This window comes from Bos indicus x Bos taurus, chromosome 22 (assembly GCF_003369695.1).
Source record: "Bos indicus x Bos taurus breed Angus x Brahman F1 hybrid chromosome 22, Bos_hybrid_MaternalHap_v2.0, whole genome shotgun sequence".
Classification (NCBI taxonomy): Eukaryota; Metazoa; Chordata; class Mammalia; order Artiodactyla; family Bovidae; genus Bos; species Bos indicus x Bos taurus.
Window position 1 is genome coordinate 23,906,066 of NC_040097.1, and position 26,770 is coordinate 23,932,835.

At 39.9% G+C, this 26,770-nt stretch overlaps 1 protein-coding gene and 1 long non-coding RNA gene across 3 annotated transcripts in view; one reads left to right on the forward strand and one right to left on the reverse strand.

Moving 5' to 3' along the window:
* Positions 1 to 26,770, reverse strand: part of ADAMTS9 (ADAM metallopeptidase with thrombospondin type 1 motif 9) — a 162,125-nt gene that overhangs the window by 35,742 nt on the left and 99,613 nt on the right. Inside the window, exons 29-30 of one of the 2 annotated variants that reach the window (XM_027523572.1) lie at positions 6,954 to 7,121; positions 291 to 464 (exon numbers count right to left, since the gene is read on the reverse strand). In XM_027523572.1, the coding sequence (XP_027379373.1) occupies positions 291 to 464; positions 6,954 to 7,121 (342 nt within the window). The remainder of the gene's footprint in view (positions 1 to 290; positions 465 to 6,953; positions 7,122 to 26,770) is intronic. The other variant, XM_027523573.1, reaches the window with a different exon arrangement.
* Positions 394 to 26,437, forward strand: LOC113880912. The gene is made up of 4 exons (XR_003507874.1): positions 394 to 482; positions 7,621 to 7,686; positions 20,255 to 22,192; positions 24,290 to 26,437. It is a non-coding gene; the product is annotated as an uncharacterized LOC113880912 (long non-coding RNA).

Here is a 26,770-nt window from a genome sequence, read left to right on the forward strand (position 1 = left end):
ATCTCCTCCTCCTTCTGGGAAAGTTATCTTCATGCATTTGGCCCACGGCCTGTTCAACTTTTTCTGGAGGCAGCCAGATTTGCAACATCAAGAACACAAGCGTTGGAATGGCAGAAAAAGGAGGAGTTCTCCCACCCTGCCTGGAACGAACTCCTGCCCTCTGACAGTGACCTGGTGGGAAAACGCCAGCCTGGTCACTGCGCTGGAGGGCTTCACAGGGGAACGGATGTGATGATAGCAAGGGGGCTGAGCGAGAGGCTGGCAGGTGCCCGCTTCCTGGCTCTACTTACTTCTTGCCATTCCTCTGCCCTCCACGCGTAGAGCGGACACGGCGGGGCTTGGCAGGCGCGCTCCGACTCTGGTCGGGTGTAGGGGTTGCACTCGGTTTCTCTGGCCGTTTTGTGCGTTCCCATCTGACAGCCCACATTTCTCCGCCGCACGCCTTGGCCGCACGACACGGAGCACTGCAAGGACAAGAGGATGTAAGTGGGAGCTCTGGATTGTTGGTGGGAGGGGGCGGTCATCAGGGTGGAGAGGGTCAAGGACCTGGGGATGGCATTCCTAATCCAATGATCTTCACAGCCATCACAGGGTTTTCTAATTTCCAGTGAAAGGGACCCAGGAAATGTCTAAAATCTGCAGCCTCACTGCCTAACAAAGCCAGTTGAGTGAGGAAGAGACTCAAGTTTGGGGGTAATTTCTCAAGTTAACAAAACTCCTGGACAATGGAAGAGGCTGGGAGACATCATTCAGAAACATTCAGTACATCCTAGAGTACTGCTGCCATGGGAAATGAAAATCCCAAGTGATTTCTATCCCGGAAGGTTGGAGGGCCTTGAAAATTGGAGAGACAGTTGCACACAAGAGAATTTCTTGGCAGATGAAAATTATAACTCAAGGAGAGAAAATCACTGAAGATTTTATGGCCTTATAAGTAGAATTATTTTCTCCAGTCTCCTCTTCTTCTTGCTCCTATTACTAGAGATAGGGGAATTCGGATGAATGTATGAAAAATAAAAGCTGACAGAGAAAAACTATTTCCTTGGGCGTTGTGTTTTCAGCCCGTGAAATGTACTATTAATCAGGCTGAAACATTTTGTTGACCAAGCTGCAAAACACCCTATTAATCTGCAATTAACTTTTCTCTAAATTAATTTTTTAGTGGTTTCCTCGTTACTGGGTTTTATAATCTCACTCATGGGCAGCCAAGAATTATTATCTTTATTAAGCTTTTGACAGTGAGAAACTAAAGGCAACATTTAACTGGAAAGAAATGCCTATTATTTCACTTAGCTATTAAAAATTGTTTCCAAGTTTGTGTGATAGCTGAGCCTCCATTCATTTGTCTGACTGAGAAAACAAGCTTAACATACATTAAAGTCATATTCCTAAGAGGAAGTCTTCATACAGAGTAGAATCAAGCTTTTAAATTAGATAAAAATTCCTGTCCAGCTACCCTGCAGCAGGATTCATCGTACTCTGAGGCTAATGGGAATTTACTATCAAGAAGCACCCCTAATGAATTCTGGTGCATATTAGTATTATTTCCATTTCAGATTCTAAAAAAACAGGTGATAATATTTAGAAGGCAGCTTGGGAAATCATATCATTTCAGATAAGTCTGCCAGGCAAGGAGCTTAAGCATTCACATCAAAGCTAGCTGAAGAGAAGGAAATATTTTAGAGCAACATTGCTACTATTGTTTGGGTTTAATTGTATTAATTGGATTGAATGAGTTTGTGACCCACAAGAAATCAGACATTTAAAGTCATTGTGCTCTGGGTGGAATGAGAGGGTGCCTGAGCACAAGTGACTGCCTTGTCTACAGAAGATGGCCATGTAATACTTCGGGGAGCTATGTGTATATTTCCCATTGATTCCACATTAAATGAATGAACTATGACATAGGAGAAATAGCACAGGAATGACAGAAATCGTCAACCACGGACAGCAAATAACAACCAAAACACTCTCTGTGTATTTGAATTTGGGGCCTTAAGCATAAAACAGAACAATTCCAGAACGTATCCAAGTAAAAGCACAAGGAAAAAAATAAGAACAATTAAGTAAACAAGTCTGAATTTGCATAGAGCTGATATATATTCAAAATCTCATCATGCTTTAATAAGGTAAAGAAAAAGGAAAAAACATTCAAGGCTTTCCAGGTGTATACTATTCAGGTTCTAAGTAAATGCAATTTCTTTTTGATGCCACTGTTTGTTACTAAATTATTACTTATGGCTCAGCAAAGATAAGGTATTATCAGCCATAAGCATCCAATATTTAAGAAATAATTTCTACAATGTTCAATATTTTTTTCCAAAGGGCAAATAAAGACAGAGGAAGTTACAATTATACAATAATGTCATTGTGGCTTTTGATTTTCATATTGTCAAAGCTAGCCCTGACTTAACATATTCAAAGATTTGTACAGGGCTTATATGCACAGCAAGGTATAATAAGCCTTGCCTCTGTGAAAACTGCATTCATGGCAATCTTGGTGCAAAATGAAGTGTACTGCATCAGAGCTAGTTCTCTGTGTTGGACTTTTCTTCCTGTGCTGTCTCAGGGGAGGCAACATTTAGCATACAGAGCAAGCCAGGCTTGCTTGGTAAATTCTGAGAGATTTGTGCAGAAATCCTATGAATAAAACAGCATCAGAAAGACCTCTGTGTGACCCTGGAGGTGCTGATGGTGGTGGTGTGTGCACGTGTGTGTGCTTAATTCTTGTACTATGTAGTCCAGTTTTTAGTTACTCTAAGAAGAAAAAAGGTTGAGCAGCATATTAACATGTGCCCTCCTCCTGCAACTATCATTCCTGCATGGCAGTCTATTTGTGCAGGTTTGAACGCAGATGTTTTTAGTTCCAAACTACTAAGCTAGGAGCTGTGTTTCATCTCTCTGGACTCCCTGCTATGCAATGTTAGTATGCAGAACTCACCAATTTAAAGGAGAAAGTTAATGCTTCTTTCTATAGATAAAACAAATCTCTATGGAACTTGTGATGCTTAGGGAACTGTAGTACATACTTGAAAGCCTAGAAAGAATTTTACATACTTTCTATCAGTGTGACTGCTACAATCATGGCCATGACAGGATTCAAAGGAGGGATTAGCTTGAAAAATAACAAACTTTAATAACTAACTAAAGTATGAACTAACTTTAATAAATAACAACTGGTAACAATAATAGCAAACTTAGTGAGCACTTACTAGGCCAGGCTCTATTCTAGGGTTTCTCAACCTAAGAAATCATTTTTGCTGGAGACTGTCCTGTGCATTGGAGGAAGTTCAGGGGCATCCCTGGACTCTATCCCACTACACGTCGGTTGCATTCCCTCTCCTCTGCCAAACTGAGACAACTAAAACTGTCTCCAGACACCTGCAAACATCCCAAGAGTTACAAAATCACTGCCAGTGGAGACCTTAGTTCTATGCTAAGCATCTTGCATAAAATATATTTCACACTTCCCAGTAAACCTTTTACATAGATACTTCGCACATAAATAAAGCAAAGAACAATCACCCTAACCCAAGCAAAAACTAAAACAAAAAGTAATTCAAATAAGTTCTATCCTAGGCAATAAACCAAAGCCACTGTGGACTAGGATTTGGCTTCCAGTTTTAAGATATGGTGCTAGTATTATGCGGCCTTTTGTACTACGTCAGCAAGAGTGGGTGAAAGGACTGTATTCAAACAATTCAACATCAACGTTTGCAGTTCAAATACAAGTCACAGACAGCACATATCACTACGGCAACTCTAGTTCTCATCACTGACCATGTGCATAAGGTTTCTAAGATTTCTCAAAGGACACACATTGCACATCTGCCATGTTTCTCCATTAAACACTTCATAATCACATGACCAAGCCACTCTCATGGTAGTTACAAAAAATTCCCAACCAAAAATGGCTGATAGGTTCATAATGCAATTTGCCGATTTCCATTTTGGCATGAGTACTGAAGAACTTTAAAAAAATCAAGTGTTTCCCTGACTTCAAGACACAGTGCTACATTTTGTATCACTGAGAAAGAAAAAGGAGCAATTAATCACGACCTTCTATTAGATGTAAGGACCATCCTGACCAGAGAAATGTTCAAGTATCAAAAAAAAAACTGGTATCTCAGGGCTGAATGAATTCATGATAGATGAATGATGGTAAAGTGTTACTTTCATTCTAATCCGATCATTTTTATTGTTTATTCTTAATCTTCTTTTGTTTAGGAGGCTTTTTTATAGGAATAGGATACATTAACGATGTTTACTCTGGAAGGCTTTTGAATTGTGGACCTATAGAGCCTTCACATTTATCAAGCTGAATCAAGAATCAGATGCTGATTTTGTCTGAAAATTTCATCCCTCAGCTCTTTATCAAAATCATCTAAACAAACTGAACATGAACTTTTGAAAAAAAAAATGCTTTCAAACTTGAGTATGTTTTTCAATTAAGGTTCTTCTTTTACTAGAAAAATTTCCTTGACACATTCAAGATGTTCAAAAGATGTAAAAGTGAAACATTCCACTTTAAACCTCAAAACACTAATTCTGAGGAAAAGACAAAGAAGATTAGCAAGGCTGCACTAGCTTCCTCTCCCACTATTCTATATGCCTTATTATTGTCAGACATTTTGACATAATGAGAAATTACAATAATTATTTCCCCTACCCTGAAGACGAGATGACTAAAATACAGCCACCAGCAGAAAACAGAAGAACCAGATATAAAATCTTCTAAAAATTATTGCAAATGGATAATCATTACTCTTGCTTTATATTACTGCCTTAGGGATATTTCTGTTTACCATGGGATCATTAGTAAACCAATAATCTTTAATCATGCAGACTATCTTTCTCCATCAACCTCTGGGTCTGATTATCTTCAGGTATGTTTCAAAATTGCACAAATCGGATTTTACCCATGTAGCATCTTATCTTGCCTGCTTTTATAATTCATTTCTATAAATCAAATCAAGCATTAGAAAGTTGGCCACAGACCATTACACGACTGTTTTTACTTGCATTTTCCACAAAGGTAACTAGACTTTCCTAAGCAATCATTTTGAACAGGTGCAGTCTTTTTGGGGGAAGCATTCCGATAATCCTATTACCTTATGTTTGAAAAAACCCCAAGGGTTCAAACCTAATCATCCCAGCTTTGTGAGCAATTTTAGACTTTCCATCAAGTTCACAGGATATGAGAGTAAAACTCACTCTGTGCTTACCAATAAAGAGTGAAAGAGTCTTTTAATCATCCTTCTTTTAAATGAACTGACTTTTATAACAACTATCAATTAAGTGCATCTCGACAAGATGCAAATAGATAAGTCGAGGCCAAGGGACACAAAGAAAAATAACAGCATGAAAGTATGCAAGAGGACAAGCTAATTGGTGTGGTATCTTAAATAATGTTAGCTATAGGCTTTTACATGAATTGAACAGCTCGAAAATACAAGGGCTGGAAGTCAGAGATGACAGTAGTCAGTTAGACAAACCATTACTGATGACCAGTACGAAATACTGCCTAGAAATCTGATCCCCTAAAGAAGCCAGAAGAGGAACTAGCTTTGGCTGGACACAGACACTTTGTTAAAATAAAAATAAAAACAAAATGTGATATGATAAAAGCACTCTGAGGCTATTCTGCTGGGGTACAATGCAGGCCACATTTTATTTCTGTGTGAAGGGGAATATGACTGTGAGGTATGGGGGACAATGACAGCAGCCCAGAGCATTTAAGAAAAATTCATGTTTCTAGAGGAATTTCCTGTCATTCATGTTGAAATAGAGGATTCTCAACTCCTTCTCATGTTAACACAGCTGTACAAAGCTTCTTTGCGGTGTTAGGAATCAAGATCCAGGCTCTGAAAGAATCAATTCTACAGGCTGCCAACCTTGAACCTGGTTTCCTATTGATTCTCCAGAGTATGTGCATACATCTCTACTGCACAGGAGAACCACAAACTCAGCAAAACCTCACTGCATCAAATTAACAGAGAGAAAGAGCATATTACACACAGAATATGTGAAAAGACATTGGGCCTTACTACTTTTAAGTAAGCACCTTCAACTAAGCTGAGGACATGTGTAAGTGAGGAGTAACAAGATACACTTTAAGGGCCAGATATGAGTGATCTGTTCACCCACCAATTGTTAATGTGTAAACAAAAGCTTCTCACGTTCCCTCTTGAATTCAATAGGGAAACCTACTGAATTTAGCAAATGTGTACAATTAGTGGAGTCTAACTGTCATCAGTTTCTTGGGTACGTCCCCCACTTTCCCATTGGATATACACATACTGCACTCATTCAAACAAAATATTTCTCTTGAGAGATTATTAGAGTTAAGACTACTGAGCTAAGTATGTGGCATTCATTACTGCAATAAATCCTCATAAGAGCTATATGAAGTCAGGTCAGCAAGGTCACACAAATCACCCCAGGTCACAGAGCTAGGAAATGACAGAAAACTTCCCCATCTATCCCCCACCTCTACTGTATACAATCTAACAGGCAGAGAAGTATTCTTAAATCCTTCATATTGACAGCTCTTTCTTTAAGAACCTCAAAGGTAAATCTGAACTCAATTCCTGCCAGGTAACCATAGTCAACCTTACTGGAATCTGAATTAGTGGTTTTCTAAATGGTGAATAATAAAAAGCCATCAGCAAAGCATTGAGGGCTACTCTGTCCTACACAGTTGACATCTATCACCACTTAGAATTAATCCCCACAACTGTCCTAGTATATATATTACCCAAAGCACCAAGGGATGAAGCCACTTGCCCAAGGTCCCACAGCTAGTGAGCATTCTGACATAAGGCTGTCTCCTTCCCTGTCTCCACACTCCCCTCTAAAAAACTGAAACTGAGCAGGGAAACAAGCCAACACACTGGTGTCAGCCACGTGGCCAAAGGGAAGTAAGAAGTCGTTAGAGGAGAAGTGTTGCTCACCTGACTCCAGGCGCCAGCCTTCCACTTGGGGCATCTTCCTCCTCGGCACTTTCTGTGCCCATTTGGCTTAGCAAGGTGTTTACAGTAATCACTTTCTAAATGGCTTCCATCTTTTGCCATGCAGTAAACATTTCGTTGTTTATGCCCTCGACCACAAGAGACAGAACACTGAAATATAAAGCAATGGCAAGGTTTTTTTTTTTTTTTTTTTTTTAAATCACAAGCAATTTGATAAAAACCTAGGTCGTGAGATGTTAAGATCATGCCTAACAAGAGTCACCATTCCCTCCCCCTCTGCAGTGCCATTTTGGATAATATCTCAAGGCTCAACATGGAAGGAATGTGGCAGTGGAGGAAAAAAATATGGACAGCGGGAATCCTGTCTAGTATTTTGGGTCACTCAAGAGTGAGGGTAAATCCTGGTAATATAGGCCAAAAATAAGCCCACGAACCTGAAATTACCATGAAATTATGATTTAAAGAAGTCCTACTATGAATTAGTAAGGATTTATTTTGGACATCTCACTTCATGCAGTCTCTGGTCAAGATATTTCTTCAACAAAATGCCTCGTGATCCACTCTTTTGGATAAAGGTGCATTTCCAAAATACAGCTGTGTTCAATTTCCTTATGAATTGATTTAAGGAAACTCTTCTACCATTTTTCAGAGGATAAGCTCTCATTTTCCCAGTCCATTGGAAAGGAGGTGAAAAAGGCATGTTAGAAACTGAAAGGTAAGTTAGCAGGTGGGTCTGTGCCAAGTTTGGGAGGGAGGCATTACCTTTCAACTTTGATCTGCAGGTTCACTGAACTGTTTTAATGTGACCTTGTCTGACCACATCTAAGAAACTTGACTTTGATTTCAGAGTAGGTTTCTCAGAAAGGTTTAGGAATCAAAGTGCTCATGGAGTCGGGACAAAAATGTGACATGACAGCTTCTTGTAGAACAGGCAAGAGGCTGGCCCCAATGAGTACACTGAGATATTCAACGTCCATTGCCTCATTAGCGATTACAGAAGTCATTACCACTTGGATCATAAGCTTGCTGGCTCCGGTTTTCAAGACACATTATTTCCCAATACAATGTCCTTACATTTCAGAGGGAACTGAGTTTAAGAATGAAGAGCAAAAATATGAAAATGCAACAAAAATAGATTTCAAGTATCATTTCTTTCTACTCAATGTTTCTAGTTTCTCCTTTGAACTTTGTGATTTTGTTAACTTAAATGGCCAAAGTGTCCTTTCAGGTCTAATAGATAAATAGCACCATGTAAAACATGTAGCCTAATATAAACTGAACCACCATTACCAAGCGAGCTCTAAGTGATCCCATTCATATATGTGCCAGACATGTTTTTTCTAGTAAATATAGACTATTATAAAAATTCCAAAGTAGCTGCTAGAGAAATATAAAATATGTGTATTAATATATTTCGGCCTAACTTTTTACTTTAGGAGATGGAAAGGTTTTTTTCTTTTGAGCTCTTATTTTGTAAGTATTATGATTTTGAGTAGTCATTCTGGAAGGAGTATACAGTGTGGAAGGAAGGAGTCCAATTTAAATATCTACATCAAAAATATCCATCTTTCAGCCTTTAGAGTTTTGATGTATATGAAGACTTTGGGCTACAATTCTAGAAGACTTTTATAATGAATCTCCAAGAAGTTTCCCTATAACCCAACTTACACACAGATAATCCCTATTATTAGTGACTAATTTTAGTATTTAAAAATGTTACTTCCACCAAAATTACAAGCACAGTTAGAGTTTGAGGTGCGTTCATTTGTTTAGTCAGCAGACATTTATTAAGCACCTACCAAGTTTTCAGGATTATGCAAAGTGTTGGGAATACAGTGATAAATAAGAGTGATATAATCCCTGCCCTTGTGGAGTTTAGAGACCAGTGAGGGAGACCAGCATTAATCAAGTGACAACAAAAACAAATACATATTTGCTAACTGACATGAGTACTCTGAAGAAAAGGGGCTGAAGTGCCTGCAAGAGGAGTCCCTGGGGCATTCCTGAGGGCCAGACCATGTCAAGCTAATAGGTCACAACAATGTATTTTATTCTCCACAAGACGGAAAATCACTGAGGGGTTTTAAGTTAGCGTAAGACACAGTCTAATTTTCGTTTCAAAATTCTATTTTTACTACCGAGTAGACAATGGGTAGAAATTCAGCATTAGTGGAAACAAGAAAACTTAGGAAGCTAACGCAGTTGTCCAAGCAAGAGGTGACGGTGGCACTGATGAGGGTGCAAAGTGGAGGGGTGAAGGAAGCTGGTGAATTTAAAACCGTTTTTGAACTACGAATGACAGTTCCCTGATGGATGTGCTGTGGGGTGGATGGGAGAGGGCAGGGGCAGGAAGGCCTCCAGGTTTTCTGCTTTGGGCAATTGGATTAGAGAGATGATACGGACAGAGATGGGAAAAACAGCACGGGGAGTCAAGAATATATTATTTTCTAGGAGATGAGCTGAATTTAGAGGATATGGGTTCATGGGTGGTAATGTGTTTGATTAGGGTGAAGAAACAGACACAGCTATCTTATTAATCAGATGAACAAGTATCAATTGAAAGCAAGTTTGACCCTGAAGGATCATCATTTCAATATACAAACAGTTCAGACAAGCTGTCCCTTAATATGGAGGGGAGGAAGAAAGTTGGTGGAAATGGAGATTTAGTAACCTATTGGTCTGTAAGTTCCATGAGGTCAGGGGTTACAGAAGCTTTGTTTATCACTATGGGCTTATACTTCCAACACTTTGTAGAATACTTAGAACTTAGCAGGTGCTCAATAAGTGTTGAATGGACAAATAAAACAAATCCATTTAGTGGTCACTAGAAGAGGTAACCTAATATTAGGGAGCAATCTACAAAGGCAGAATTAGCAAAGGCACAGCTTTCTCCCATTCATTAGGTGCAAGGTACTACTCAAAGACTTTATATATATTATCTCATTTAATCCTTCCAATAACCACAGAGATAGGTACTATTATTGAAGACAAATGGCGTTTTCAAAATGGCATAACCAAAATGCTTTATGTGTATACATCTCTTCCTATATGACTCCAATTAAGTGGCTAGATGTCTTTTGGGAACATAACAGCACAGTGAAAATCAACAGCATCACTGATAATAATTCATCTGAGAAATGCTACTGGTGCAACCAACATCTGTTACCCAGGAAATAAAGATGGAGGAAGTTGATTTTAAATATAACACCTTAAAACTCTTTTAAATACCTGGATTAGCTACATCGGCAATGGCACCCCACTCCAGTACTCTTGCCTGGAAAATCCCATGAACGGAGGAGCCTGGTAGGCTGCAGTCCACGGGATCGCTAAGAGTCGGGCACGACTGAGCGAATTCACTTTCACTTTCCACTTTCATGCATTGGAGAAGGAAATGGCAACCCACTCCAGTATTCTTCCCTGGAGGATCCCAGGGACGGAGGAGCCTGGTGGGCTGCCGAACTGGGGTCACACAGAGTCAGACACAACTAAAGCTGGAGAATTCCAGGGATGGAGGAGCCGGCTGCCGTCTATGGGGTCGCACGGACTCAGACACAACTAAAGCGGCTGCTCGCTTCAGTCGTGTCCGACTCTGTGCGACCCCATAGATGGCAGCCCACCAGGCTCCTCCGTCCCTGGGATTCTCCAGGCAAGAACACTGGAGTGGGTTGCCATTTCCTTCTCCAGTGCATGAAAGTGGAAAGTGAAAGTGAAGTTGCTCAGTCGTGCCCAACTCTTAGCGACCCCATGAACTTCAGCCCACCAGGCTCCTCCGTCCATGGGATTTTCCAGGCAAGAGTACTGGAGTGGCAGCCATTGCCTTCTCCGAGCAGCAGCAACAGCAGCACCCATATCTAAGGGTGGTTTTCTTATTTGGGGACGTGAATGAAACTGATTTGGAGAAAAGGATGCAACACTTCAGTATGACTTACCATACATATTATTTGCCTAAAATTCAGATCTAAAAGTGATAAAGAAATTCTTAAGGTATCTAATCTGATAGCAAACACCTTTCATGTTTTCTAAATTACCAATGACAAAAAGCAGCTGCTTGTGGAAATTTCCCTAGCTAGCAGGCTTATTAATAGGTCTATTATGATTTCATAAAGAAGTTATCATCTTGATAACCAAATAAGCACAGGTTTTAGCTCTTCTCTTCTGAGGGAAATTTCTGTCTGATTATTTCCAGTCCTTTCCCAGGCACTGATTTTTGTCTCAACATGCGTTGCAGAAATAATAGTTGAATTTAGTGTGTCACCTAGTACATATTATTTTTTGGCTGTATATATGAAGTTTCCTGCTCTGGGAATATTTAATTCTTTATATTTGCAGCCAAATAGCCTTCTAGTTTGCCAGGTGGACCCTGACTTTTTTCCTCTGGAGAAACAACCCAATATATTTAAGAAATGATCTTTCCTCCAACTTTGAGCAACACTCTCAAAGTAATCTCTGTTTGTTACATAGAAACACCAAGGTCAGTATCTCTAATGCCTTGGCTTTTGTTTCTGCGAGGTCATTCAAAGGGAATGTTTAACGTGGAGCTTTGTGGAGAGGTTGTCTTAATTTTTTAGATGAAGGTCTAAGAGTTTAAAATCTGTGCATTTCAACACATATGGTGGAAATGGAACTGGCTCTTTCTCTCTAGTAGTAGCTCTAGATGTGACGTGGATTTGCATCTCACTCTTCCTGGTGTGCTGTCCCTGGCGTTAGGGATGCCCTGTGTCGGTCCCTTCACTTATATTGAGGAGCTGGGTCTCTCAATCACGCAGCAGCCAGCAAACAACCTGGTGTGTCTGCCTGGATGACAAGGGCTGAAGATCCAGAGAGAATGAAATCCCTAGCTTTGCTGAGGCTGGTGAGAACCTGGACATCTGAAGGGAGATGGGGAACCACACGGAACTGGTAAGAACACCATTAGGAGCCAAGAAGGAATAAGAAGGGGAGGATGGAGGTCACGGATACACACAATATCTGGCCAGAAGGAAGCTTCTTGATGAGGCTGGATGATGCTGGGCGCTCAGAGGAGGTAATGCAGTGAGTGGGGTGTGAACCAGGACTACTCAAGTTGTGGCTGATGTTTGATACATAAAGATTAATGGACGGTCCAGGAGGACAGCTCCAGCAGAGTGTCTGGGCACAGTGGAGTATGTCTCAGTGATTTTTACCTCCAAGTGATCTGTATATATAAGATTCTGTTTATGTGAAATGTATTTTGGAGGATATTGATCAAGGAGTCCATATTTCCAAACAGAGGACTGACAGCAGGTTAGAAATAAGAATTGAAAAGCCAAGAGAAAGGTCAAATGCTAGAATCTACTAAGCTAAGCCAGGACTCTATAATGATCTAAGCATTTCTGACAGTCAGAAAACCATCACTCTGAGACTGGTGGGCAGAGTTCAGTTATGAGACAGGAGACTCTACTAATTATTATTCAAGGCCTTTCCCTAGTGATTCTATAAAATATGAAAAAATCATCTAAATCATTTAATATAAAAAATGAAATGTGTCCTTTCATAACAATAAGCTCTTCTTGATTCCACTCTCATTCTGATTTTGTTTAAAAAACATAGTCAGATCCCATCTGGGAAGTATGATATCAGAAAGCAGGCAATGCATATGCCCACAGTTCAGAACTGCTTTTGCCAATTACGGTGATAAGTGAAGTGAATATTGCATGAACATCTTACCATCATGAAAAGCAAAGGATTCCAGCCTGTACCCACCAGGTAAATAAACAGAAAAAATAAACAGAATATGAGAGGAGAGATATAGACTTAGGGATCAAGGTCAGGGCAAGACCTAGAAATCCATGTGGGCTAGTAACTGCAATTCATGTATGTTTATTACTGCTTTCCACACTGTAGTCGCTGAGAAAATATTTACAGGAATGAATGAACACATGAAGGCTACAGCCATCACAGAAATGGACTATGTCCCAAATGTCGTATTTTCCTAATGGTTTCAAGAAAGAACCACCTGGAATCTGACCCATCGGATTTGGCACAGCTATTTAGATTCAAAGAGTTGGAGCAGGACTATTAGAAATCACATCAGCTAACTTTTATTGACCTCTTATATGAGTGGGACCATGAGCTCAAAGATACTAGCTTCTCCAATTTAATCTCTATAGCAACCCCGTCCGTGGCTCACGTACTATTAGGATTCCTCTTAATGAATAAGGAAACTGAGGATTAAAGAGGTGACATGACTTGCCCAGGGTCACAGAGCCAGGAAACAGCAGAGTTAGCCTCTAAATACGGCAGGTATGTTTCCAGAATGACCATTTTCTTCCTTAAGTCATACTGAAGAGAAGACCTGGTTAAGACGGCAGGCTGTTCATTCACCTCTGCTTATCCATGGTGACAAGAGAAAACTGGGACTTCAAAGAAACGCTTCCTAAGACTATTTTAGAGATCTCTGACTCGTTAGTCTCCCAGGAAAAGGATGGTTATACAATGTGTTTCTCATTTTAATACAACCTATTTAGCACTCCGGGAAGAAAGATGCTATGAAAAATGAGCATACCACTATGTACAATATCACATAAAGATAAAGAGCCACATTTCCTTTCGGTCAGAGCCACACTCTGGTTTTCTCGTGGCCATTTTTCAAGATTGATTCACCCCTTGCATTCAGCCTGAGGTCATATGCTGAGTTTTCCTCTCTATTCACTGCTGAATGGTCCTTGGCGTGGTCAGGAATGGAAGGTTACAGGTTGTAAATTTGGGGCTGCCAATTCACCAAGGACTAAGCTCTCAAATATTTGAGCTAGAGGTCATCTCAGAGATTATTCAGTCCATGTATTTATTTTTACAAATTCAACACAACGGAAGAGGAGACACGCCGTGCTCATAGTCACACAGGAAAGAAGCAATAGATGGATGTAGGAGCTCCTGGACCCAGCACAGAACCCGACTTGGTGCCAACTGCACTGAGGATTTGTGAATAGATTCTGGTGTTTTGCATGTTGCTTGGGACCTACAGCTGACCAGACATCCTAATTCTTTCCACTCCAACTCGGTCATGCCCACATGGTGCTAGCAGTATGGTCTGGGGCTACCCAAGGCAGGAATAGATTCTGCACCTCTGGCTCTAAAGGATTACCAACACAAATATGAACAAGCACGGGTTTCACTACCTCTTGTTCTAAGATACCAGTTAAGAACAAATTCCAAGAGGTGGCTGTGCACGAATCGGGATTCCTCAGCTCATTGCTGAGGAATGGCACTTGTCTTCACCTTGCTCTAAATTTCAGCCCTTCAAGACACAGGTTTTGGAGTCAGACAGACCTAGGGTGGAGTGTAATCTGCCACTTTATCATGGCGCCATCTGGGGCAAGTTACCCAACCTGTCTCAGCTGTGTTCTCTGTAACAAAATGAGGATAACAACATCATATATACGCAACAAGGCTGCCTTACAACCAGATATGACAAAGTATACAGAGTCCTTGGGGTTTTGCTGGACAGTGTAAAAATCTACACACATTCACTGTTTCCACTGATACTACTTGTATTTGGTGGACTCTTTAAAAAGATCTCCTAACACGCAGTTTAAAAGGTGAATATTTTTTAAAATATATGTTCACTTATGGAGTCTAAAGTTAACATTCTAATACAGGCACTTCTGGGTGAACAAGTCTGGAAAAATCTTCCTCTTGTGAATGGGGGAAGTACTTTCCTTTCTAAAGGTCACAGAGAGATCCCCAGAGCAGACATAAATGTGGATGATTCCTTTGCTTCTGCAGTGCCTTTTTTACTCTCATAGACTATTACTCAGTAATACAGGCTCTTCTAACCACAGAAGACAGAAACACAAGTAAGAGAAAGAAAGGCATCACTACTGAAAGCCACATCTCTACTCCACCATTTCCTGTTCACATTTACTATCTCAAGAACTCCTTTTGTCTTTTTTTTGTTTTTGGTCATGTTATTTCTTTCAATGTCCTGAAGCACAGAATCCACATTAGTGATAACCATATTCAGTCACTCCCCTGCTCGGTCCCCAGTGGTGGGAATGCTAAGAATCTTTTGTCAAAAAGCATATCTTCTCATTGGCGATGTGAACATGTTTAGGGAAATTTTTATAGGGCTTCTCACAATACAAGAATGGCTCTGAACAGGGGCATCAGGGAACCAAAATGACGGAGGAGGAAGGAGAGAAAGCTTGGCCAGGAAACAAGGGCTGTGACTTCAGGGCGTAAAGCCAGTGTTGACAGGCCTGCCTGATGGCCGTTCATGTCCAGGACCACCATGGCACTTATTACCATGAAAAGGAGCTGCGGAAGCATGAGATTGGCAGGGAGCACCATAGAAGAAAGCCGATGCAGGAGTCACAGTCATTGCAGCCGGATGGGGCACTGGGCCATCCTTCCTCCCCCGACCCCCCCAAACCCCAGCCTGTGCAATGCTACAAAGGTCTAAGACCATGGAAGAAAGGGAACTAAGATTCACATGTCAACTCTCAGAGCACACTTGAAGGCGCCTGTCAATACTATATCCAAGTAGGTGGCCCCTCAATCGCCTCACAAGGGACATGGCAGGGCCAGGAAAAGAAGCGGAGGCAGTGAGAGATGTTCATGACCCCCACCTTCCATCACTTCCAAAAAGTGGATGCTCTCCAGTTGCATCCTGCAGCTTCATAATATAACAACCTCGTATCAGAGGATGGAAAAACATTTTCACATGAAATACAGCAGCATATGAAGTTAGCTATGGAACTTGTGAAACCCAAATTGGGGACCTTCTTATTCTCCAGGAGTATAAACATTACAGTTTTTCTCCCCATAAAGACAGACACAAAAACCAAGAAAATCTGCAAAAGCCTTACACGGTGACTTCTAGCGTGGCCACATCCAATAGTGCCTCCAGGGATTTGAGGTATATTATGTTATCAGGCTCTGTTACCCCTAGTTCCCCATTCCCAAGCACAGTGCTGATTTTTGTAATGCTTCTTTCCCTTGCAAGGTTAGATGTGATGATTTTTTGGTAATCTGACTTCAGCAAAATAATGACATTGTCACTTTTCAGGAAAGAGGTGAAGATGGTACCAGGACCCATCCTCTAACCACAGAAGTATTTGTGAAGGCAGACTGGAAGATGGGGAGGGTAGTGGGTGACATTTTTGTTCTAGGATCCTTTATTCTCAGCTGTTCCAAAGGTGGGTGCAGAAGAGCCTGATATAAAAGTTATGTCCGCTGGGAACACGGATCTAAGTTTCTTGATACTCTGCAGGTGGGTTGTAACTAAAGGCCCAGGCTGAAGCGTTCAGGGCTATCTGGAGATGTCATTCGGCTAGATGATAGCACCTGAGAAGACCTACTCATTAACGCTACTGTCCCAGGCAGCCAGGGAGAGTCATGGGAACTTAAGGTGCCCTTGGGAATGCCTCCATAGAAAAGCAATCCAGATAGGCTATATGTGGATTTTCAGACACCCAACCAATGTTCAGCCCTGAGCTTCTTCCCCCTCCCAAAGAGCTAGTCTAAGTATTATTCAGTCATTTAAAAAACACTAGGTTATGGTTCATTTAATTGCCTCTTCCATTCTTGCTTTCTCTGCCTGTCTGGTCCTTCTTCCATCAGCTTCATGTGAAAGGAACATCTTTATCTGCCAGTATGTCAAGTATCTTACATTGAAAAAGTTACAGCTGGAGAGGTAGGTAGTTCATGTATTGAATTTGCTTTGGGTGGATATTAATGCCACCCCAGAACTGAAATATGCATACCTCTGAGTTTGTAATCAGAGAAATATATCTCAGTGAGAGGGAAAAGGTCATCTTAACCATTACTGAATGAGATGCTCACCCTTCAGCTTTGCAATGTTCTTCTGGGAGTTTCAGATAAAACCAAATTACCACCAATAGGCTCTAGTCAAATCCTTTGTGGCTTTCCTTGTCTCTTCCTCCTGCTTACCTTTTGGTAAAGAAAAGACTCAAGAGTACCACTATGAAAGGATGAGATGAGAAGAAATAAAACCCAGCTAAAATGTAAGTGGCTCATAACACAGAAGAGGGGCATAGAAGTGGCTAAAACTTTGTTTGATGGTTTTCTGTGAATTTAAATTATTCCTGCACTACTCTGAGATTTATTCAAATAGAAATCCCAGAGTTGAGGCAGAAGCATGTGTAATAACTTGGTTTTGGAATCAATCAGATTTAGTTTGACTACTATCTCTCTATCTCTTCATTTGTGATCTTACGTGAGATGCTTAACCAGGTATGAAATGATGGTGAGTAAGCAACTTAAACCTAACATGTCCGAAACAGTTGTCCTGATCTTCGGATTAGCTTCTCCATTTCAATCAATGGGAACTACTCATCCACTTATTCAGTGCACAAAATCTGGCTGGAGTCATTCCAACTCCTTTCTTTCTCTCGTTTCCCACATCTAAACTTGGACCAAATCCTTCAGCATTACCTTTAAAATGTCAGAATCCTACCACTTCTCACGACTTCCACAGAATACTCTCATCGGAGTTACTTCAATGGCTTTTAATGTTCTCCCTGCTTCTATCTTTGTTCCTCCTGTAGCTTCCCCTAAATTCAAAAGCCAGGCTCATTCTTTTAAACAAATCCACATTTCTACTCAACTCTCCCTTTCCCCAATAGCTTCCTACGTCAGCAAATGAAAGCGAAAATTCCTCTAGTGGTCTTTTTCTCTCCCTCTACCATGATGAACTTTCATGTTCCCCTCCATCAATTTCATCTCTAATTTCATATCCTACCACCCTTTTTTTCAGCCGCATTCGCCTTGCAATTGTCAAGATACACCTGGCATACTCTTGTCTCTAGGTCTTCACCTGAAATACCATTCTCCTGTAACATTCGTCTCCTGAGTATCCACATAGCTAACTTTTCTGTTTTCCCAGATCTCTGCTCAATTGTCACCTTTTACAGGATGACTGTCTGACCTTAAAAATTATAGTTCCCATCTCCTCTTACATGCTATTTTCGCTCTTCTTTATTTTTATCCATGGCACCACTCAAGTTCCTTCACAATATATATTTCACCTCTTTTGTTTGGGATTTATAGGTTATTCCCCCTCCCCACTAGAATGTAAATTTGATGAGCTCAAGGATTTCTGTCTGTTCTGTTTACTGTTATCTCCCTAGTGCTCAGAGCAGTGCCTAGTTTATAGAAAACACTTGAATACTTAGGGAACATACAAATGCATGCATGAATGAATAGTATCTAATAGAGGCTAGAATCACTTATCTCACAAGAATTTTTATGGATGAAGCAAACACTCGACACAATGCTCAATTCATTGGTAAGGCTCAAATAAATAACAACTGCTCACTCCTATCTTCTGTGTCTGTTCACTCCAAAACTGGCTAAGCACACTTGTAGTTTAATATTTAATTCACAGTTACAGGACTAAATACTGCACAGGGGACATCTAAGAGGAGGGTTATCTGAGAACGTGATGTAAGATAACAGCAAGCAGTAGAATCCTGAGGTCTGCGCAGGCAAGACTAACACTGAAGGCTTGGCTCGTAGCCACTAAGACTGCCATATACTATTAGGGTCACAGAATGCTTTTTTCCTCCCCAAATGTGTCACTTTAGATCAACACTTTTGCCAGATGGAAAAAAAATGTAGATATATAGACTGAAAGTAGACTAAAAAGAAATGTAATGGACGAGAATGGGTTCTATCTGGGCCGGGTATTGTCTATCTCCATTCTGGCTAGAAACATCAAAAAGCAAAAATGACCAACCACCCCAAAACAACAAACAAAATACAAAAAGGCAAATAAGATATACCCCAAAACAAAAAACAAACCAAAAAACCAACAAACCAATCAAACAAAAATCCTAAGGACTTACACTGTTCCAGAATAATGTGTCTAGGTTTAAGTCTGATTTTTCTAGTTCCCTTTCATTTAAAAAAATGCTCTCAATGTAGAGGGTATTCAGGATTACAAAACCAACATCAAGTCTGAGATTTTAACTGAAGATTGAACCTGATAGAATTAAATCATTGCCACTCTCCTGTATATTCTCTATAGGCTAGCCATCAGAAGCCTCCCTACTAAGTAAGATAGTTAATACCCAAATAATCATATTAGGCTGCATCCAGAAAGATCTACTTTTCTTAGTTCAGTAGATATTTCCCTACAGATGTATTAATTCACACTGTTCTAGCATGCTGTAAATGTCCAGGGGAAATACAACTTTTTTTCAGAGCTCTGGTCTGAAAGTGTTGGGTGACAAAATTCAATTGCTGAGTTCTTTTGAAAACCATTCAAAAGTAACTGAAGTGTTAAAAGGACCTATTCAAAAATTCAGACCCCAAAGACTCAGCTTCAATGGCTCTTAAAAAGTAGAAGAAAGCTAAACTGATTTACACTAGGGTAAGAGCCTATTTTTGCAGGTGTCACAAATCAAAATGAGTATTTATAGAAGTTCTGAAAGCCCTTCCAGAGAAAGAGAGGGAAAGCGTTAAACCTGGGAGTCAGTTGGGTCTGGATCCAAGAATTACTGATTGTATGATGCTGGTACATTTTACTTAGCCTGCCTGGAGCTCAGTTTTCATACCCACCTAATGGATACAATATGGACCATTCTGCAAGGATTATATGAGGATCAGCAATAACGCTTACAAAGCACCAGGCCCAAAGCTTCGCGCAAAGAAGTTGCTCAGTAAATGTGGGCCTTTTGTTATTCTTTCTCCACTGCTGGTAAAATCCATCTGGACTACTGCAGACGGGCATTTTTACATGCCACATCAAGGTACATAAGACTACTGGTCATCAGTTGGTGATTAGGAGGTGGAGAAACCCATTAATTCAGAGAACTGAGGTTTCCCAGAATAACTGGAAAGATTATAATTAGGTAAAAGGCAAAACTCCATTTCTAATTTCAAAGAGCTTTTGACATAGTTAGCCCATTGGTGATTTAAAGCTCCAGTTATTTCTGGAAAGTGGCACCCATTTGTCGTATGGAGAACCACGGTCTCATCTACACTGAGTTCCAATGTGTGTCTTTCTTTTTATAAAAATTTCTGCTCTTTCATCCAATAAAGTTTAAACATTGTGGGAAGAATCCAATATTTCATTAAAGTTTGGGTCCTACCATAAACCTTCTGAGGCTGCTGACAGTGTCTTGGGTTCATTTTGTTTGCCTTTCCTCTACTGATGGATTTCTTCTCTGGTCTCAAAGACCTGGACTCACTACTAGTAGTTTATTGCCATCATTAGTGACCTTTTTGAAGAAGAAGAATTGAGATTGATTTTCTTTCTAGGGCCAGGAGATGGATCATCTAAAATGTTCTCTGTCCCACAGATCTTGGAGTTCCGTTTGCCATTTTGATCATAAATACGTGTGTCTGTGTGGCATGGGGATCTGAAGTTGGTAAATACATAGAACTACCATCTGTTAAAGCAGAAAAGATTTGAAAAGTGGAAAAGGAGAGGTATGAAGGGGTAAAACTTTAGAAACTTCTTTCCCCGTAAGTTCATGTACTGAAAAGCCAGGTTAACCTTACACATCTGAAAAGCTGATCATGGTTTCTTCTGAAAGGTTAAAAAAACAACTGGTGGGAAAACAACTGTGAAAATCTAGTGATCTCTACAACATAATAATTTACTATGGCTACTTAATGCCCATGAGAATATGGAAAGTTCTGCTGTAAGAAACTCACTGAACCATGAGAGAAAGATAATATTGCTCCCAGGGGACATAAGCCAATGTCTGAAGACACTGTTAACACAACTAAGAAGATATGCTACTGGCATCTAGTGGGTAGAAGCTAAGGATGCGGCCAAACATCCTATGATGTCCAGAACAACAAAGAAGTATCTGGTCCCAAACATCAATAGTGCCAAGGCTGGGAAACCCTGCTTCGGACCTATACACAAGTCATGGGACAGTTTCTGTACCACTGTCCTGGTTTCTAGTCAGAAACTGGTCTCCTATTTCCAAGATAAAATGCTCACTAGGAATAACTATGCTTTTATAAAAGTACCTCCTGTCCAAAACTCCTAAATGTTCAGTTCTGAAACCAACTTTTACATAGAAGTGAACCATTACACATATGCAGATTCTACCATGAATGAGGGAAGTGCTGTTTGTTTGAAACATAAAGTGGAAAGGAATCTGTATCTATATATCTCTGGATCTACCTCTATCTATCTATCTGTCCATCCATCCATCCATCTCTATACTATGAGTGCTTTCAGTTTATATAGCCCAAATGTAAGAACATGTTGGAATGTTGGAGTAACCTTGTTTTCTTAAGAAATTCTGATCCTCACTGATGACTTTCTATCCAAAGTTGGTAGCCCCCACCAAAGTTGCCATGCAGAATGTCTATGGAACACACTGGGCACATCTGCACACATCAACAACTTCCCCTCTCGGCTCCAAAGACTGAGTGACACTGCATGTTGGTTTGCAAATTCATAGTCTCTTGAGACAACTTTGAAACCCTTCTATTTTTAGTTTATTCTTGAAAATCTTTGACCTTGCTAGGTTCCTAGGATCCCACATACTACTTGATGGAAAATTTGACGTTCAAGAGAAGTATGTTCTGATAGCTAACCAGCGTCATTTCTATGGGGTTTGCAACTGTGACTTCAGCCATGATGTCTGATCATGAGTCCTCCCTATCCTCTGGGAGCCATGCTGTTGGGTTCTTGACAACATCCCTGGCTGCCCTTAATGCCAATAATACTGCCCAGATGCCAATAATACTCCCCAAACCCATCTGTAACAACCAATTATGTCTCCAGATATTGCCCAATGTCCACTAGTAGATAAAAATCAACCCTGATTTTTAGAGAACCACGGAATTATCTCAAAGTTTTCAGAAAGTCCTTTAGAAAGCTCTCAAAACCAAACTGAGTTTAACTGACTTGGTGGGGGGTAGGGAACACAGAGGGCTGTTTTTTTGTTTTTGTGTTTTTTTTTGTGGATGAGAGTGGCAAAGGGCCCACTGAACATCAGTTTAACAAGGTCAAGATCCTAGGCTAAAAGGGTTTGGAATCCTTGGTCTTAGAAATGTGACATGTACAACGTAAAATCAATTTCCATGCATAGCAATGAAGATTATAGCTACAGTGAAACAAGCGGGCTCTGCTGGATAGCATTCTTCCCTGTCCTCGCAGCCATGACCTGCCACTGCTAAGGGGTTCCTGGACACTTCAGGTCTGACGAAGAGACAACCAAGGAGAAGGAAGTCACAATTTCACTAAGAACGGGCAAACTGCAATGGAGGAAGAGGTGAGTTGGCTGGGTGAAGGCTTTTTATGAGGCAGAAGGAAAACAGCACAGAGTTTTCAAAAATTTCTTTAGTTTTCAAAGGAATCTGGGTTTTGGCTATGAAGCAATAGATAAAAATGGGGAGTCTGTATTTATTCAAGTATTTTCTGGAATTTACTAGCAAGCCTGGCAGTGAAAGTCTGGATTTCCCTGGGAAAAGGGGAGCAACAAACCATACCATTCCCAGAGGCCTTTTCATTTTAGCTGCCTGGGTGGGAGGGGTGGACAGAGGAAGGGAAGAGAGGGCAGAGGAAGAAGCTCATGGGGAAAAAACCAATGAAAACTAGGAAAGATGCTCTTTATGCTGAGCTCAGACTGGAGCACCCCCTTTTATTATGATGTTACAGTGCAAATCTGAGATTAAAAACAGCTTCCTAAAATGTGTCAGAATTTTTAAAGCCCTGAAATAAATCCAGACCTACACTCTCTGCTTCCTTGTGAAGTATAATACACACTCTGAATATATTTACATTTAAGAACTTTTAAAAAATAACTTACTCTGAAAATTTTCAAACTTAAAGAAAAATTTTAAGAATATTAAAAAGAACTCACTCTCCCCTTATCTATATTCCCTAACTACCAACATTTCACTACCTTTGGTCCCTCCATCCTCCTCCCTAAATATATATATATATATATATATATATATATATGCCACTATATTTTGTCTTTTCCTGGAAAATCCATATAGTGTCTCATCATCTCCAAAAATCTAATTTTCCCAAATCAAGTACACTCTCCACATAAATACAACTCTCCAAGTCAGGAAATCACTACTGATACATCACCACCATCTAAACCTATGTGGTTTTTTTTTATGATTCCCTCCTACATGTTAGCTTTTTATTTCCATAGTTTCGGCCAGTGCAACAATCATTTCAGCTCCTGAGTAACTAGGATTTTCTCATTCATTCATTCATTTCAATATTATTGACAGTCTGCCTACCTTGCATAAGGCACCAAGCTTGAACAGTGGGCCTCTATAGCCCAAAGGAAATTAAGCTTTGGGGCAACTCGAGAAATGATTTGGTTAAAGAGAATTTCACTTGAAATGTGGTGGCTATGTCTGTATTTCTTCCTTTTTCTAGTTAATTTTTTTATATCATCTTTTCCCTCACTTCACAGTGCCCCAGTCTTGCTCTTCACCTGGCTTACATTTAAGAGAAATAATTTTCTCATATTCATCCCTTTAGAGCTCTGAGCAAAATCTGTAAATGGCTCAATAATTCCAGGATGTTTCAAGTAGTTACCCCATGGAAAAACAGAAAATCTTAAATTGTAGATAACCTCTTCCCACAGCTTTTCACCACTTCACCAACTAAAGAGTAAGATGAGGAGATTACGTCTTGGTTGCTAATAGGTTCAGATCCTCATTCAGCCAGTGTGACCTAGTACCAACTAGGTAACTTCTCTGATGGTACTAAGCTCATCAAGTAGAAGAGATTAAATCTGATAATTGGAGTGAATTGCTTTGCATAACTCCTCGCAGAATATGTAAGTGATAAGTGATTGTGACAATAAAAAGTCAAAACCATCACAATAATTACGGGAGGAAATGCATCATACAAAACTAAAAGAGGGGAAAACAGCTCTTTTGTGGATAACTGCAACAATCCATTCCACTACTTTCTGAAATACATCAAAAAAAGGTGGCTGAGGAGAGTTATTTTGACTTACTTTCCAATTTAGTACAGAGACAACCTAAGTGTAAGGATAATAAATTTAAAAGAGCTTCTAAAAATACAGACCACCTGAATGTTTATTGTTTATCATTTACTTCAGATGTTGCCCTAAAGGGGGAAAAAAAAACCCCAACAAACCCACAACTCTATCTTATCACTAGAAAAGAACCAATGTTGCTACCTACATTCTAATTTCTGGGGGCATCAGTATGGGATATAAACAGGAAACAAACTATAATGTTTTCTTAACACTGGGGAGGTGAAGGTAAATGATGGCAATTACAGTGATGGAGGAGACATTTGGTTCAGCTCTTATTCTTCTAAAGTGTCTTTGAAAAAGCTCTGTCAACCTAATCTGCTCAACCTTTACCTACAGGTATCAGTGAATATGAAAGCTGCCTTCCCGAAACTTCTCAAAGACAGCATGATCTCTTGGAATTCAAGCTTCTACAAGGTGGCTACCTGGTGTTGTCTGTTTTTGCCTTCTCCTAAAAACACCAATCAAACCTTGCCCTTTTGACCCACAGAACACATAAACATTCTTTCTCCTTAACTGAACTTACTGCCACGATGAACTTGAACTATGAGATGCACAAGAGGAGAGTTTGTTTTAACAGCTGCTTTTACATGGAGGCCCTGGAGTTACTATTCTGAAGATAGCTGATTCTAAAAGCCTCTCTTTTCACTGTCCTATTTTTTCAATGTTCAGCTGTCAGGGAACAACCGCTGAAGTGTTCTCAACCAAAGGTGCAAAACAGAAGGACAAGGGGATGGTACTCACTAGATGGGAAGACATTCTACATAGGGGATCCATTACATGCTGACACAGGGTTTTTCTCCCCAATTTATTTGTGTAAGTTTACTTACCCCTTGACAAGCTGAATATTAACTGCTAATTGCCTGAGGTTGCCCTGTCTAATACAGTAGACACCAGTTACAGGTGCTGTTTATATTTAGAGTAATTAAGTTACATATAATTTAAAAATGCATTATCCCTATTGTACTTGGCCACATAATAAGTGCTTAATATTAGCCACATGTGGCTAGTAGCTTCCATATTAGAAAGCAATATGGAAGAGAGAATATTTGGAAAGAGAACATATCCATCATCATAGATAGTTATTGGACTGTTTTGGCCAGTGCATAACTTCATTCTAATAAGAGCAAGGGGATGCAGGCCTCACTAAGAATGGTGACTTTGTAGGTTCAGCCTATATGGATTGTTTTCCATACTACTTCCTCCTCCTTTCTTGGCTGCCAATGCTCTATTTTATACATTTCTGAAAAGGGGTCTTGTCGTGATTAAAACGATCCATGAAAACAATCCCACTTTAGAGGAAACAACAGCAGCAAGGAGCAAAGATGGCAGTGTGGCAACCCACACATTTCAGATCTTTTTATTGGTACCTAACAAAGGGGGGAATGCACCCTCAGCCACAACTTCCCATGCTGGTATGGAGGCTCGTGGGCCCCTGCAGGGAGAGGCAGAAAGCCAGGCCCTCTACTTATCCTGACTCTTAGACCCCTGAACTCATGTCTGGGTTCTAATGAAAAGATGAACAGAAACATACTTCCTGATAGAAGGTTTTTAAATGTTCCATGCCATCAGCAAGTGAGCATTTATCACTGAAAATTTACTGGGCGACTGCACATTTAAAAAGAAAGACAAAATCAATAATTTATATTTATTGAACAAAGATCATTAGCAACCATGAAGATACACACGCACATACACACACACACACACATATAGATCCTAATAGCAACTTTTATTTTTATGGTTGTAGTGAGGCTGTCAGGAAGAAATTGTCAGTTCTTTACATGTTCAACTTCATTTAATACCGAATTTTCTCTCTTCCCAGTAGAATCAATAGCTCTGATTGTGCATTGCTATATCCTCAGCATCCCAGAAGAGACTAGCCCCAAAGTAGGCAAATAAAAAGTATTAGCTGAAAAATTAATGACTTCTTTTTTGAAGGAATGACCTGTAGTCTTTTACTCCCTCCTCATAAAATAAATCTTCCTCAACCACGTTTAATAATCAGGATTCCCTCCCAGCCAATTAGACTTGGACTCAGCCTCTACCTCCCACTCCACATTCCAAAGTTTCCATTTGTGTCCATTCCAGGAGGGCAACTCCCTGACCTGAGTCAGGGGGAGGAGCTACACTCCTCAGGGTCTAATGTCTCTCTACCCTTGCCCCCATCCCCACCTTTGGACTTTTTAAAACTGTAAAAACAGAAATCTGTCAAGCAGTCATGAAATATCAGCTTTCAGAAAGCAGGAACAGAATCTCTGACAGGCATACAATCACTGTAAATACTAAAAAAAAAAAAAAACAAACACAACTCCAGTTAAGTTTTATCTCCAATGAAACAGATGCAAGGACAGTGTGTTCTGCGGTTTTTAAGTACACGTGAGATGAGTGGTTTATAGAGTCTTAATCTACTCTGAGTTCAAAAAATTTTATAATTTCATATGTTGTAATGTTTTCATTAAAAAACTATCTTATTTCTATACTCTATATTGATAGAGCCAAATAATGTGTTTCTTATTTCTTTTTAAAAAAGATACTAGCAGAATGTTTAAGATATGTCTGCATTAGTAAAAAGATTCTTATTTTTATAAAAAATGCATTCATATTTAATGTGATATTCCTTGTAGCCAAAATCTTTATATCATCTTCTGAATCTGGCTATTAATATTAGATATTTCAAAAATAAAAGTGAGAGATGTTTCGCCATTCCCTAAACACAGTCAGTTATTGGAAGTGTTCAGAGCTGCTGGTTATGGGAATTTACCAATAAGAGTTATAAATTCAGATTTTCTATTGATGGAGTCAAATGGACAACATCAA